Raw genomic sequence first — 15,438 nt, forward strand, 5'->3', positions numbered from 1 at the left:
ACTGCTCCATACAATATGAATTGATTTTTTTCAGCCCCACCAACAGTGTAATTAAATAGTAGCACATTTTGTTCCAACACTGATTCATGGTCATGGATAATCCTCTAGAACAATAAATACATTGAAAAGCATTTGTTTCAGTAACAAAGATTTACCAGTTATCCACTATATAAATAAATTTACAGACTTGGCTTATCATAGCTTTTAATATTCTGTATAATTTAGGCAAATTAACATTGATTAATAAGGGAGCATTAGCATTATTTACCCTTTCTTAATGATTGCATAGGGACAAAAAGGAGCAAGGTGAATGATCAAAATATCAAATTGGAAATTACATTTGTCATTTAAAAAACATATTGGATTTCAATATTTACAATAGTTTTAACATTATTTTTCCTTCCAGCACAGCTTTCTATATTTATAGAACCATAAAGCTGTTTTTGTAAACAGATAGAAAAAGAAATCCCACTTAAACTGCAAAAGTGCTAAGAAGTGCACTTTGAGAAATTTTACTTTCATTTTATTTTTTGGATTATATCGTCATGAAAGGGGGGCCAATAGCCATGGCTTTTACCAATGTAAGTCACCTTGTCTCCCACCACACACAGACATTATCGCATGTTCTGTATGATAATATCGGTGCTCTTATGGCCACGTTAACAGGCCCAAAGCTAGACAATGTGTTTGAGCCAGCTCTGATTGATAACATTGATACGGAAATTCACTTATTTAAATAGACACGAACTTTAAACATTTTGCGGTGGATTGTATTTATGTGTTTTCACAGAAAAGTGAAGTAAATTTAGTAGCGGTGTTCACTAGATTTGTTTTAGATATAAACACGTTTTAGAGGGGTGGTTATTAATATCATATTACTGTATTACGCTATTTTTTTTTTTTTATTTATTTTATTTTACCCCATAAGACCTCATCTGGGAAGTCTGGACAGAGGAGGGCGCTCCAGAATTAAGTATTTTTTTGTTTAAACCGAAGCACAAGGTATCTGGAGTGGGTTATACATTTCATTCACACTGAAAAATTGTTCTGATTGATAACAGTGTCCCTGCATCAGAACATATCTATATCAGACATATTCTATAAGTGCAATAAAAACTCCCAGGGAACAAAAAAATCAGTTTACTGATAAAACCTGCACTTGAAGTCAATGCATTTAGTAAAAGCAGTCAGAACTGGCTTATAATGCCTGGCTTGTAAAAAGGTGAAGGCAAAGGAGGAAACATGAAAATGAAGGAAAGGAAGGGGTTGGAAGACTGAAAGAATGAATGATATATATCCGTGCATTTTACATCACTTTACATATTTGTTTTTTATTATACTGGACAACATATATCATGAAATATATATACAGATATGGGATTCATTAACTGGAAACCCATTATTCAAAAAGCTCTGAATTGAATTATGGGAAGGCTCTCTCCCATAGACTGTATTCTAATTAGATAATTCAATTTTTAAAAAAATCATATCCTTTTTCTCTGTAATAATAAAACAGTACCTTGTTCCTAGATCATGTATGGCCACCTTTAGTGTACTTCCAGGGACTTACTGTATGTAACACAACAGCTCATGGTTCCCCTCTAATGAGGACATAAACCAAAAAATAAAATGAAAGTAAACTTTCTTAAAGTGCTCTTCTTAGCTCTTTTGCAGTTTAAGTGGAATTTCTTTTTCTATTTATTTTAAAATATAAGCGCTGTAAATACTGAAACTTGATATATTTTTTTTAAAATTGAAAATATTGTGTTCCACCCTATTGACTTTATTTAAATTATATTAAATTTAATTTCCAATTTAATATTTTGATAATTACTTCTGGAGGCAAAACAGTCCATTGGGTTTTATTAAATTAAATGATTATTTAGTAGACTTAAAGGGGTTGTTCACATTAAATTGAACTATTAATATAAGTATGATATAGAGAGTGCTATTCTGAGATAGTTTGCAATTGGTCTTCATTTTGTATTTGTGGTTTTTGGAATGGTTTTGGTCTTTTTTCCTAGCTTCAGTTAGGATTTTCAGCAGCTCTCTGATTGCTAGGGTCTAAATTACCCTAGTAACCAGGCAGGGGCTTGAATGAGAGACTTGAATATAACTAGGAGAGGCCTGAATAGACAAATAAGTAGTGATGAGCAAATTTTTTCACCAGGCAAGGATTTGCAGCGAATTTACACATTTTGCCATTGGCGAATTGTTTCGCGAAACTTCTGTGAAAATTCCTGGAGAAAATATTGGCATGCATCAAAAAAGTCGCAATTGCGCCAAAAATGGGTGTGGTTGCGTGAAAATTCTTCTTTCGAGTTTTCTGGTTGATTTGCGAATATTATTGCAAAGCGAAATGGGACAGATACGTAATAAAAAGTAACAATAACACTGTAGCCTCACAGAGCAATAGGTTTTTTACTGCTGGGGTCAGTGACCCCCATTTGAAAGCTGGACAGAGTCAGAAGAGGAAGACAAATAATTCAAAACCTATACAAAATAAAGAATGAAGACCAAGAACTGGTTGTTCTATAACATACTAAAAGTGATCTATTCCTTTAAAGTATAGTGATCCAAACTTTGGAAAGATCCTCTTATCCAGAAAACCCCAGGCCCCAAACATTCTGGATAACAGGTATCATACCTGTATATAAATAAATAGATATACAGGTATGCAATCCGTTATCCATAAACTAGTTATCCAATAAGTGCCGAAATTCAGGAAGGCCAACTCCCATAAACTCAATTTTAATCAAACAATTCAAACATTTTAAATGAGAAGAAAAAAGTAAATACTAAGTAAGCTTTCTCAGAAAGGTCTATGTAAATACAGCCATAAGCACTCACAGAAATGCTGCACTGAGCCATGTATAAAAAAAAGGATTTCTTGTCCTTCCTTGTCTCTGTAATTCCTGTGCCAGAGTCTGCGCAGCTCTCTCCGCTCTCCCCTCCCATAAGAATGCTAAGAACTACCTTCCCCCTTTGGAATGTGTGATCTGAGCCAATCAGCAGGAAGCTTCCTCATAGTCTTACAAACTGCGTATGTACAGTGGTCTTGGTGCAGGAGCGTGGCATTATGGGAATTTTCTTTACAGAACAGCGTATTTTTTTTCCTATGAGGCTTCTGAACAGGTGAAATATGGGAAGAATTAAGGGCACTATTGAGAGAACTGAAGGTATGCCTGCAGCTTGAGATAAACACTTTATTAGCCTTTCCTTCTCCTTTTAAATGATTTTCTTTTTCTCTGCAAAAACATCCAGTACCTTGTACTTGATAAATATTGAGATATAATTAATACTTATTGAAGGCAAAACAATGCTACTGACCCCAATAATTCTGGGTAAGAGGTTCCATAGCCGCATATGATAACAAAACGATTTGTGTTGGGTAATATCAGGTCAAATTGTAAATTGAATTAGATAAGGCCCTTCTAAACAAATTTGTTGCACCGTATGGATGTGGCCTTACACTAATGTAATGGGGCCATTTGTGTTTGTCTGTCATTGTTCTAGTAGGTGTTTGTCTGTCATTGTTTTAGTAGGAATAAGCAAATTAATGCAGGTACTCAAATATATCTGGTCATTCCACATGTCAGGAAACATCCAAAAAGTTTTTAAGTGTTGTATTGCAACGACCAGTCATTCCACAGGGAATGTTTTTCCGTATAACATTAAAAGGTTTTTCAGAAGCTCTATAAGTGTTTATTTGTTTCACTAAGCTTAAAATTGTGGGTGTTTATTTTAATGCACCACAATCTCACAAGGAATTGACTTTGCAAAGGGAGTTCTAGGGATTTTTGGGGTTTGCCCAGAATATGTTGTGTCTCTATTGCAGTTGCAGCTGCTCACTGCCTGGTAAGTTTCTTCCTAATCCTGATTTGTATTGCTGTATTTGGGGGTCTGTTGCAACTCCAAAAATACAACAATGTTGGCAAAAGCAAGAGCCATCCCCACTGGCTTATTCAGTTCTCGGGATAGCACTTCTGCATTAGTTGCACGAGAAACCAAAAAAGAGGCAAAATAAAAGGAAATCTTTATAATAGAGGATAAATGAGTAAAACCACATAAAGGTCATGGGGCAACCCATCTGCCTAAGCTCTCCATAATGAATAAGGTTTGTATTATCAGACTGCTGTAGCGCCACATTTTGGAACAAAAATGTGCCATCCCTTCGGGTCCTGGAAATGTCCTAGGACTAAAATAAAAATTTAACAGGGTGGTGGTTATGGTTTAAAAGGGTGAGCTTAAGACATCATTGAGATAAACAATGCAAGATACCTTCAAAAAAAGACTACAGAATAAAAAAATCTGTCTTGTTACTCATAAACTTATTCCAGACTAAATGCAATCCATTTTAATAAGGGCCAGAGAAATGACATTTTGTTTTATTATTCGTTCATTTTTTCCCTATGCTACCAGTGCCAATGTAAATAAGACCTTATTAATAGCTAAAGAGTTCAAGGCAGAAGAAAAAGAGAACATGCCAGCCTCAGGTCAGAATTAAGGAAGAAGTATCTGTATGCCCAAGGCAGTGTGTTTCACCATCACAATAGCAGGATTGAGCCAGTGCCCCATATTCTATAACTTGTATAAAATGATTATATCAATGTTAGAGGAGGAGACGACTACTAAGTGTTCTGTCATATTTCCCCAGAGTCATTGATTTAAGCAGCAACGTTCATGTGCATGTCAGCTGGAAGTGTCCAGAGCTCTCTATTAGTCACCAGATGACCTGAGACTCAAGGAACTGTGATCTTACGAAATGGTTATGCTTAAGGTGGCAGTCAGAGATCAACAGATTTTAAATTCACCTCTAAGAGAAAATATTGGCACTAAAGACGTAGCAGCGCCCACTTTATATTAGATTTCAGTAACAGGATTATTTAGTTTATAGACGTTTTCAAACATGCAGTGAACAGCAGAAAATATAAGAAGGAATAGGAAGAACATTAAAGAATAGACTATAATGTTTACTGGAAATGCCAACCAACTGGATTCTCCATTGTGTTGGATGGAATTGTTTAACTTTGTGGGCCAACAAAAGCTGAACTCAATGCTATAAAACAAAATCAGTCAGTGCTAAAAAGCCAGAAAATATTAATGAAAGAGGCAATGCAACATCTTTTAACAGTAGTTCTCCATACAGTAAATAAAGGACACATGTAGAAATGAGTTTGGATACCTGGCTATGTTGAGAGGTAATGCATATACCCCTTTAACTCTCTACATTTACATAGACAGCTACATGTTAATGTGTCTGTTGAGATTAATCAATGGCTGTTTACTATAGGTGTGCTAATGGCCATTAGTGTGATGTCCCAGGAGTCATCTGTCTGTATTTATTTGAGCAACACACACACAGCAGAAAGTTGTTTTTGTCACTGCATTTAAGAGCTTGGTTCTATACCTCCTATCAGGCCTGAAAATTGAATTAAGTGACCATAATAAAATAAGCTTAGCATTAAAATTGAAGCCTTGCAGTTAATTTTAATTGCTGGGGTAAGTGACTCCAACAGCCTGACAGCATTTTGGGCTGCATCCTGGTAAGAGTCAGAAAAAGAAGGTTAATTATTAAAAATAAACTAAAAAATGAAGGCCAATTGAAATGTTTTTTACAGCAAATTCTATGAATATATTAAAAGTTAATTCAAAGGTAAACTTTCCTTTTAAGTGAATGCTGACACTTGGATAAATGATGTCCCCGTGCCAGAGGGAGAAAAGTATTCCACAAAGCAAATGATTCACTGCTTTGCTCAAGGACACAAGAAAAGAACACAGACATATGTGCATATTTGTTATGTGTGAAGATTGATCCTATTTGCAATAAAAGCAACATTTAATTACTGTTATTATTAAGATATTTATGTTACATCTACAAAGCCGGTGAAGGCCTTACTGAAACCAAGGAAGGTCAGAAATTGAATGACAGGATTACAAAAGTGCGTGCACAATTAAAATTCACAATGCAGTTTAACTGCTGAAGAATATTATATTGGGAAATGTGGCATTTTATTCTTATTCATATACGGTACTTTTTTCTTCTGTTTACAACTTAATCACATTGTTTGGAGGCATAAAATGTAGATGTCTTGTGCTTGTATTCCTTTACTCTGTAAAGTGCTGTGATCGATGATGGCTCTATATAAATAATTGTTTTAATAGATTAAATTATAAATAAAATATCTTAAGTTCAGTCAAGTAGTAAGTCTGGTTCTCCTTTCTATATTTATCTGAGATGTCAGAATATTACAAATCCATAGTATATATAAGGTCTGCCACAAATAGGTGTATAACTGAAATCTGGTCAGTAAGCACTGGTTTTTATTAGTGCTCCTCGTTAACCTACAGGATCCATTTAATTTGTCTGTGTGGATAAAATGTAAATGAAATAAGATGGCTTTTAAGTAGTGATGAGCGAATTTGTCCCATTTCGCTTCACCATAAAATTCACAAAATGACAAGAAAATTTGCGAAACAGTGAAAAATTCACGAAACGCATATGTTGCATGACTTTTTTGTTGCCCACATCTTTTTTTTGTCGGCCGTGTCTTTTTTTGATGCGAATGTGCCAATTTTGTGTTGACTGCGCCCAATTTGACGCGACCACGACTTTTTTGACTTGCAACATATTTTTCAGCAGCAAATTTTTGTGGATATTTCTCAAAATGAAATGCGGAAATTCACTACAAATCCATGCCTGGTGAAAAAATTCACTCATCACTGCTTTAAAGCAATGGACACTCTCTAAAACACACCTGAGCATAAACATTTGGATATCCAGAAGTTAAGACTAAAATGTTGTGGCACTTCAGTTATAAAAACTTTTATCCAGAATGCTTGGGATCTGTGTATTTTTGTGATAAAAAAAAACCCATTTAATTTAAAAAGAAATCAAAAGGATAGTGGTATCAATGGTACACCTGTATTTTGGAGTTTTCTGGATAGAGGGATTTCCACATAACCATACCTAATCAGTTTTCCTAATAGTTATTTTAAAAGAATTTTGTTTTGTGTTTGCCTTCCCTTGTCAACTTTCTCATCTCAGTATCTAAGCAATTTATGCCTTGCAGCTGTGTACCACTGAGCTTCAGATGAGCTGCATGACCTCTCTAACAGAAAGCTCAGTTAGGATGAAAGCTACAGTCTGAGTTATAGAGCATGACAGGACTGTTGCTTTGTGCTAGGCAGAAGATCATCTGAAGAGTTGTAGAAGATATAGTCATCTCTTTAAACTCAAATGAAAATATTTACTAATTTAATTCTAATACTTCTCTATTTACAGAACGTTTAGTAAATCTTTTTAGGCACATACAGATTCAGTTTTCACTACGGTTTCCATTTAACTTCAGCTGCCACTACCTGTATTTCTGATAGAATGAGGAAATTTGTCATGAGTTGTATTGAGTAGCAGTTGTACATGAGTAGCAGAAGGAGGAGGGAAAGACAAAAGGTATGCTCTAATACACGCTGAGCTAAAAATATCACAAATGACAGATACAAGATGAGGTGGGGTTGAACAGATATTGGGAAAAGGAACAGCAGCAGCGCAAATGTGACTGAATGGACAACTTAGAAGAAATATTGCCTTCATTATAGTAATGTCTCTCTAGGTTCTACTACTATTCAGGTTATATTAGAGCTATTGTAGTACATTTCGCTAAAGATTACCCTACTTATCTAGTGGAAATTGGACCTATACAAAGTTGAAGGGACAGTAACACCAAAAATTAAATATGTGCCTTATAGGAACAGTAACACCAAAAAAATAAAAATATATTAAAGTAATTAAAGTATAATGCACTGTTGTGTGTTTGGTGGAGAAACACTACTATATTTTATATAAATAAGCTGTCGTATAGTCTGGGGGCAGCCATTCCAGCTGGAAAAAAAGAAGAAAAGACACATTTAACCTAGCAGATAACAGATAAGTTTAGTAGAATACAATGGTATTTTATCTGTTATCTGCTATGTAACCTCTGTATTTTCTCCTTTTTTTCTAGCTTAATGGCTGCCCCCCATGGCTACACAGCAGCCATGGGGTAGAGCAGGGATCCCCAACCTTTTATACCAGTGAGCCATATTTAAATGGTAAAAGTGTTGCAACACAAGCATGAAGAATGTTCCAGAGGTGCCAAATAAGTGCTATAATTGGCTATTTGGTAGCCCCTATGGAGCAGCCTATAGAAGGCTCTGTTTGGCTTTACACTGGGTTTAATGCAATGAACACTTGCCTCCAAGCCAGAAATTCAAAAATAAGCATCTGCTTTGAGGCCACTGGGAGCAATATCCAAGGGGTTGGGGGGCAACATGTTGCTCACGAGCCACTGGATGGGGAACACTGGGGTAGAGAGTCTAAAACAAAGACACCAGTTCTACTATGTATGGCAACAGTACGCAATATTTTAATTACTTTGATACATTTTTATTTTTTCTGTGTTACTGTTCCCTTAGGCACATGATCTAAGACAGGACAAATATAGGTTTGTAAAAATATAGATCTGGATCAGACACACCTTATATAAATATATGTATAAAATACATGTAATATAAGTATATACTTTTTTGGTTGCTTGTATCACTTAAACTGACCTTTATTACTATACTTGATATGTAAATATGTGTTGTCTGAAGCAGAAGTCATTGTTATTGTATCTAGTATTTGTTCTGAAATTACCAATGCCATCGCTGTGGATTTCCATAGGAAATAGGTGTGATGTCATTTCTGTGACACAGGTGTGTGTGACATCACGTGCACGGCATAGATGAGTGTGACATCTGCCTAGGGCAGCACCGGACCTACATACATCCCTGGCTGGTATTACAAATTTACTGGCAACATAAAGTAAATTTGTAACACCCCTTCTGCCTCCCCTGGCCCATCCCAATTCCTGTGTATAGTTACTTTTTTGGCCCTTTAGATTACACAATCCTACCTCTTTAGGTCTTTGTCATCGCTTCTGCCCTCCATGGCATTGCCACACCCTCTCTGCATCATTGCTCCACCTCCTACATGTCATTGCCCTGCCTCCTCCACATCATTAACCCACCCCCTCTGTATCATAAAAGGTAGCAACCATAACTGAAATGTGGAAACATGTTGCCAAAATAATACTATTTACTTTCACATTACACTAGATACTGTATGTTATGACCTGCAAAAATGAAAACCTTTCTAGACATTTTCTGACTTGGGTAGCCAAAAAAGAGGTTTTCCAGATATAAATGATATGGTGCCAGAAATTATATGAGGATATATGAAATTATAATAAAAATATAATTAAAGTTAATATTAATTGTGATTAAATTGATTTCATTTTCATTGTGGGCCTTGTTACCCTTTAACTGCAATAAAAAAGGTGTTTTAGAATTTTTTTCTGGTTACATGGAAGGGGGTCTTGTTAGTCAAGATATTTATATAATTTCTTACAGTAAAAAAAAAATTAATGTAATGTTTTGTGCTTAAAAGAGGAAGATTGCCATACAAATATCTAAAGTATGTTCTAGATCAATTGCCTGTTTCAAAGTAACTTTTTAGTTGATCTGCTTTCTTATTCTGAATGATTACATTTCTATTCTTTCTCTTTCTAGCCTTAAACTTAAAATGTAATCTGGTTGTCAAGGGCCCTGCCTCTAGTAACCAAAAAAGAAATCAGCTTTGAAGCTTTCATGTAATTGTTGTTAAGTTGTGTGTTCCCTTGCCGTGGAACACATAAAAGAAGTGGAATGCTTGAGTGAATGCTCATGTGTCACTATCCACAATTTGACTGCTGCGACTGAGAAACTGAGATGTCTATAGCCCTTTGAGCACTTTCCATCAACAAATGCAGTGATATTAGAGGCCATTATTCTTGACAGAAAAAATAGAATCTGAACATTATTGGTCACATTTGTGTAGTTTGATGTAGTTGTATTTGTCTTTGTGGCACAGTTGTTCAAGTGAATTGATTTAACTTGTAGAGACAGCACAATCGTTACTTGGAAGGTTGGGGGAAATAACACTGCAGTTCCCCACTCCCCTTTTGTATGAGTTTTAGTCTAGGACCTTGTGCTTTGTAGCTGGTTGGTAGTTGCTGTAGTATGTAACTTAGTCTGTAGTATGATCATCTAACAGAATGTATTTTCAGAACATGAAGATTTTGGATCATTCACGTGGGTCAATAAGACAATTAATAAAGCAATTATTTCCATTCTGCCATTTATTTTTGGCTCTTTAAAGTTTCTTCAAAACCACCGGAGTTACTGTGCAGCTAAAATACTAAATGAAACAAAATTCATAAAAATTTAAATAACAATGACAAAAAATGAAAAGCCTAGCCTGCCTTAATCCTTGTACACAGTACAATATATAAATACATTCAAGGCTGGTTTGATGTTCTGTAATTTAAAGTTTCTCGTTTTCCGTCATATTTAACCATATTAGTTTCTGCATTCATTTCTAAGGGTAACCTTACTTATAAAACAATTAGTATACCTAATTAGTCACGTGTATTGTATCATGATTTCCTTCAGTTCTCAGAGCATAGAATCTTAAATGCCAAGACTTGATATCAGCAGCCCACCCTAAAGAGACTCCTTTACTCCATTCCGAAATTGATTCATTTTGACTTGTGTCAAGTTACGTTTAGTTTTATTACATCACAAAATGTGTTTTATTGAACTAGCAGAATGCAACATGACAAATGCATTGCTGTGTGCCAAAAGTATGCAAAAAAGTTTGTTTCCTAAAAATTAGGTCAAAGCAAAGTAAAGCAGATGTTACATTTGGTGCAATTACATTTTAGCAGGTTGCAAAAGCAAGAAACAGATATCAGTGGTACTGTCAATGTAAATGAAATGTTCTAGCACATTTAGCACTTTTCACTGTACATATTGTAAGTCAAAAAGCTTTAGTCTAACTGAAAACTGTGAATGATATTCTTCAAGGACACGGAGTTAATACAATGTGTAGGTTCAGCTATAGCAATAAAAATACTAATCATGCTGGAGAGGAGTTCCTGCTATAGTCACAGTAGGGTTAAATACAGCACAAATATAGACTGTCTTCTGTAGAAATTCCCCAGTGTGTGTTAAGGGATAAGAAAAACTATATTCTTCCTAAAGGGGATGCCCACATTGTTCTTAAAGGGGTCATTTATCTTTAGTTAAAAGTTAACATTTAGTATGTTATAGAATAGCAAAATTCTATAGTTTTTTTTATGGTTTTTTAATTGCCTTCTTCTTCTGACTCTTTCCAGCTTTCAAATATGGGTCCCTAAGCCCAACTGCCAAAAGACTATTGCTGTGTGAGGCTACAATTATATGGTTACTGTTACTTTTTACTACTTATCTTTCCAGGCCCTCTACTATTCATATTCCATTGTCTCATTCAAACCACTCTCTGGTTGCTACGATAGGAAAACCTATAAACATAACATTTAATTGGGGGTTCAATAACAAAAATTAATGTTTTGCTGTATTTTTTTCCTGATACATATGGACGATCTATGCAAGGAGGTAATCAAGGCAGGGTTTTCCATACTTAAAATGGAAAACTTAAAGCAATACAGGACGTTTTATTAAATATATTTTTAAAATATACTTTTTTAGGGATTTATCTAGAACAAGTCAGGAAAAAGGTAAACTTTCAAAACTCCAAAACGAACACTGGTCTAGTCTCTGAATCACAACATTACAATTCATATCGATCACTTTCCCAAATCAGTTGCATTAGCCAATATAAGTACATGGAAACCACAGGCACCACAGCCATACACTACATAGATCCAGACAGTTTGTTTTTACCAATGGAAATGAAAGATGCTTGCATCAAACTTTGCAGATTTAAATGTATTGTCTAAATGACTTCTGGCTGTATTTTTAGCAAAAAAGTTATTTAATCTGTATCCAACTTTGCTCTTGTTCGCAGGGCTCTTGCTGATGTGATGCGACAACAGAGTCATTGTGCAACAGAACACACGGAGAGAGATCCAAACTTAGTCATTCATGTGCAACATTATGAAACCATGCCGTCCCGATCATCTGCAAATAACTTACGTAAGTCCAATCACACACCATGTATTGCTTGGCAGTCCAACAGCTAGGATTTAGGACACTTGTAGATCTTGTGAGTCACCGGCTATTATTTACTATGAGAATGGTTGATCTCGGGAGCAATAAAATGCATTATATCCCTCAAAACCCAGGTTTCCATGTTTCCGGAAGATAAGCTTTTGCGAGGAGCATTAGCCCAGTGATTTACGTAGAGAATAATGGGATGAATCTTTCAGCAATTTCTCTCATTTACTTGGTACTTGGTAAGTTTAATGAATGTTCAGTAGGTTTATTTCAGCAGAAAAAAATGTTACGTGTGCATTTGTAGCAGTGTTGGGTCTATCAGATTATGCTCTCTATATATGAAGCTAATTTAATTTAGTTGTCTTGTATTGCATGTTCTGAGAAAAATATATATTGGAAAAGTAGAATCATAAGTCACATCTTTTCCTGTTGTCCTTTCTTCAGCATTTATTATCAATCAATCAGAGTTCTGCAGCACTCGCTGGGCTTCCTGTTTAACAAGGGACACTGAAGGTGCCCTAATGTATATTTCCTGCTTAATGTTGTTGCCTTGAAGTCATGTTGTAGTGTACAGGTATGGGACCCCTTATCTGGAAGCCCTTTATCCAGAATGTTCCAAATTACGGGAAGGTCATCTCCCATAGACTCCATTATAAGAAAATAATTCTAATTTTTAAAAACAATTTCCTTTTTCACTGTAATAATAAAACAGTACCTTGTACTTGAGCCCAACTTATAACTTAGATATAATAAATCCTTATTGGTGGCAAAACAATCCTATTGGGTTTAATTCATGTTTAAATGATTATTCAGTGGACTTAAGCTATGGAGAGCCAAATTATGGATAATACCCCTTATCCGGAAAACCCCAGGTAACAAGCATTCTGCATAACAGGTCCCACACCTATACTTTAAAATGGGTAAGACACTTGTGTTCATAAGTAGGATTATTTTTTCATACAAAGATTTTAAAGTTTAGGTACATAGAACATGTGAACAGACCACTCTGTGACTCTATATATGCAGGATACATTTCTATTCATATATCCCTTAGCCAATAAGTATTAGCTATTAAGTATTAGTGAGCATGTTTATTATGGGGATTTATATTGTTAATAGTTTAACAATATAAATCATTGTGTAAATATATCTGAAGAACACTCAAATGTATCTGGGTGGAAAATACATTACCATCCCTCAGAGTCTAAAGATGCCCTAAACAGCACAATCTCTACTCCATCCTCCACCTCGACAAGCATTGTTCTGGCTAAGTTTTACTTTTTAGTGAAATGTTTCATATACTTCCCTGTCCCCAGGTCCCCAAAGCAAGTGAAGGGTGCTTCTGGCAAGTACTCTCTCATAGCATATGTATGCACATATGTGAAATTGGAACATTAGGTTCAAACCATAACTTATGGTCTCACATCTTTACCAGCGATTTACAACAAGATAGAGATTATCATATTTTTTGGAGCAAATTCAGGTAGCAAACTGTTTAGAAACATTACTATTCTGCCACACATATCTGGTTCTGTTCAAACAAAAACAAAATACAGTGATTTAGACATCTTATTTTCCATTATTTTTTTTAATACCATAGCTGTATAAAATACCTCTTTAAAGACATTTCCCAGGTAAAAGGTTCTAATTATTCTGCATGTAATTATGCTAAATGGCAATAATATTGCCTGTTATTATATGTAGAACTACATACATTATGTTTGTGCTTCTAATAAATAGAACTGTTGCTTGAATAGCAGTGTGAATTGTACCGTTCTCTGGTCAAATAAAAGGTGTGAATCATTAGACATAACTGTATTATTGAGCCAGAGTTTTACCCTTCTGTCTTACCTACCATCTGTTGCAACATGTAAAGGCTTGTCTATGGAAAAGGCAGCAGAACAGGGTATGGACCATGGAAGTTGTACTAATACAATTGTATGATTTTCAGTTTTCTTGTGCTTGCTTAAGTAATCTATGTATCATGAAAGATCGTAATAACATGTTTGTACTTAGCGAATGGTTTCCACTGTTGAAATGTTCAATGTGTACCTTTTGGATGATCCTTGTCTTCAAACTGCTTTAAATAAGTGGGCAAAACAAAAGACTGTCTCTTCTGTTTGACTGGTTGGCAGTCCTGGCTTCCCAGTCCAAATGCTGAGTTTCAGCCGTTCGAATCAGTGGCAGACATCATAGCGGCTGGGCTAATTGCAGATTTGACAAGTTGTTATTCCTAAAATGTCTATTTCATTAAAAAAAAAGTATATGGCAGTTATGGTTGTGGTATATGGCCCACTGATAAGTAACTGGTAAGTATTGGTCCACTGATGTTTTTGACCACTAGGTCCACTCAGGAAGATGCACCTATGTATGTATTCTAATAAGCAAATATTTTATGAATCATAATTCACAGCCGGTTGTCCATGATCATAAAAGATTAAGAGCAGCCTATTTGATGTAAGAAATGTGCTAAATGATGTTGTGGTTGTTTTTTGTTAATAGGTTTGGCATAGATTCCATCACAATGAGGTGATAACCTTCCCCCTTTCTGTTTGTCCATGTTACTGCAAAGCCTCCTTTTTGGTTTCAGAAACCCTCTAGTTGTACACTTCTAGGGTTCTAGGGTTCAAACATGAGGTATAGCGCATGCTTAGGGAAAGAGAATCTATTAATTTAGGCAATCCTTAATGTATCATTTTAATTATGGGCAATTTACATAACGCTGTAATGCCTGGAAAACGTAGCAGACTCCAGTCTAATAGCAATTCAGCTTTTTGGAACTCAGATAAGATAAGTCTGTTATTAGGTCCAATTCTGGAAGTTGTAGTTCCAAGGAGCCAGCGGGAAGTGAGAGTTTCATTTGTATAGTAGCTGAAGGAAATATTTTCAAAGGCTTTCCCAAGCTTATTAGTACAACACACGGGGGATATGTATCACTATGACGGGATTTACTAGAATAACATTAGCCGGAGCATGGAACTAACAGCATTATTTTGTTCAGCTTCTTCCCATCTCATATATATGGATGATTTGCAGCAATATAGATAAAGGTCAGAAAGACCAGGATAGATTTCCTATATGCCATGTGACATTCTGCTTTGGACCATGATTCTATCCTATTTATCTATGTTAGATGAGTAAATATAGATTAAAATAAATCAGAGATGACTACAGCAAGAAATGGATGAACTTGGAATACTTACAATGTTATGTGTTCTGTTATCTACTGTTGTTAAACTACAAATAATGGATCTCAAGGGAGGTAGCAGCTTACTGTTTGTCATAATGTGCATTTACTGCAGTACTTTACTCCTCAATATTCTGAATTATTTCTTGAAACTATAATATCTATGTTTAATGATGAGTTTATTGTCATTGTGC

General features: G+C 35.3%; 1 protein-coding gene across 1 annotated transcript in view; it reads left to right on the plus strand.

Moving 5' to 3' along the window:
* Positions 1 to 15,438, plus strand: part of shisa9 (shisa family member 9) — a 195,698-nt gene that overhangs the window by 38,168 nt on the left and 142,092 nt on the right. The window contains 1 exon segment of the mRNA NM_001112925.1: positions 11,909 to 12,036. Within this exon segment, the coding sequence (NP_001106396.1) occupies positions 11,909 to 12,036 (128 nt within the window).

This window comes from Xenopus tropicalis, chromosome 9 (assembly GCF_000004195.4).
Source record: "Xenopus tropicalis strain Nigerian chromosome 9, UCB_Xtro_10.0, whole genome shotgun sequence".
Taxonomy (NCBI): Eukaryota; Metazoa; Chordata; class Amphibia; order Anura; family Pipidae; genus Xenopus; species Xenopus tropicalis.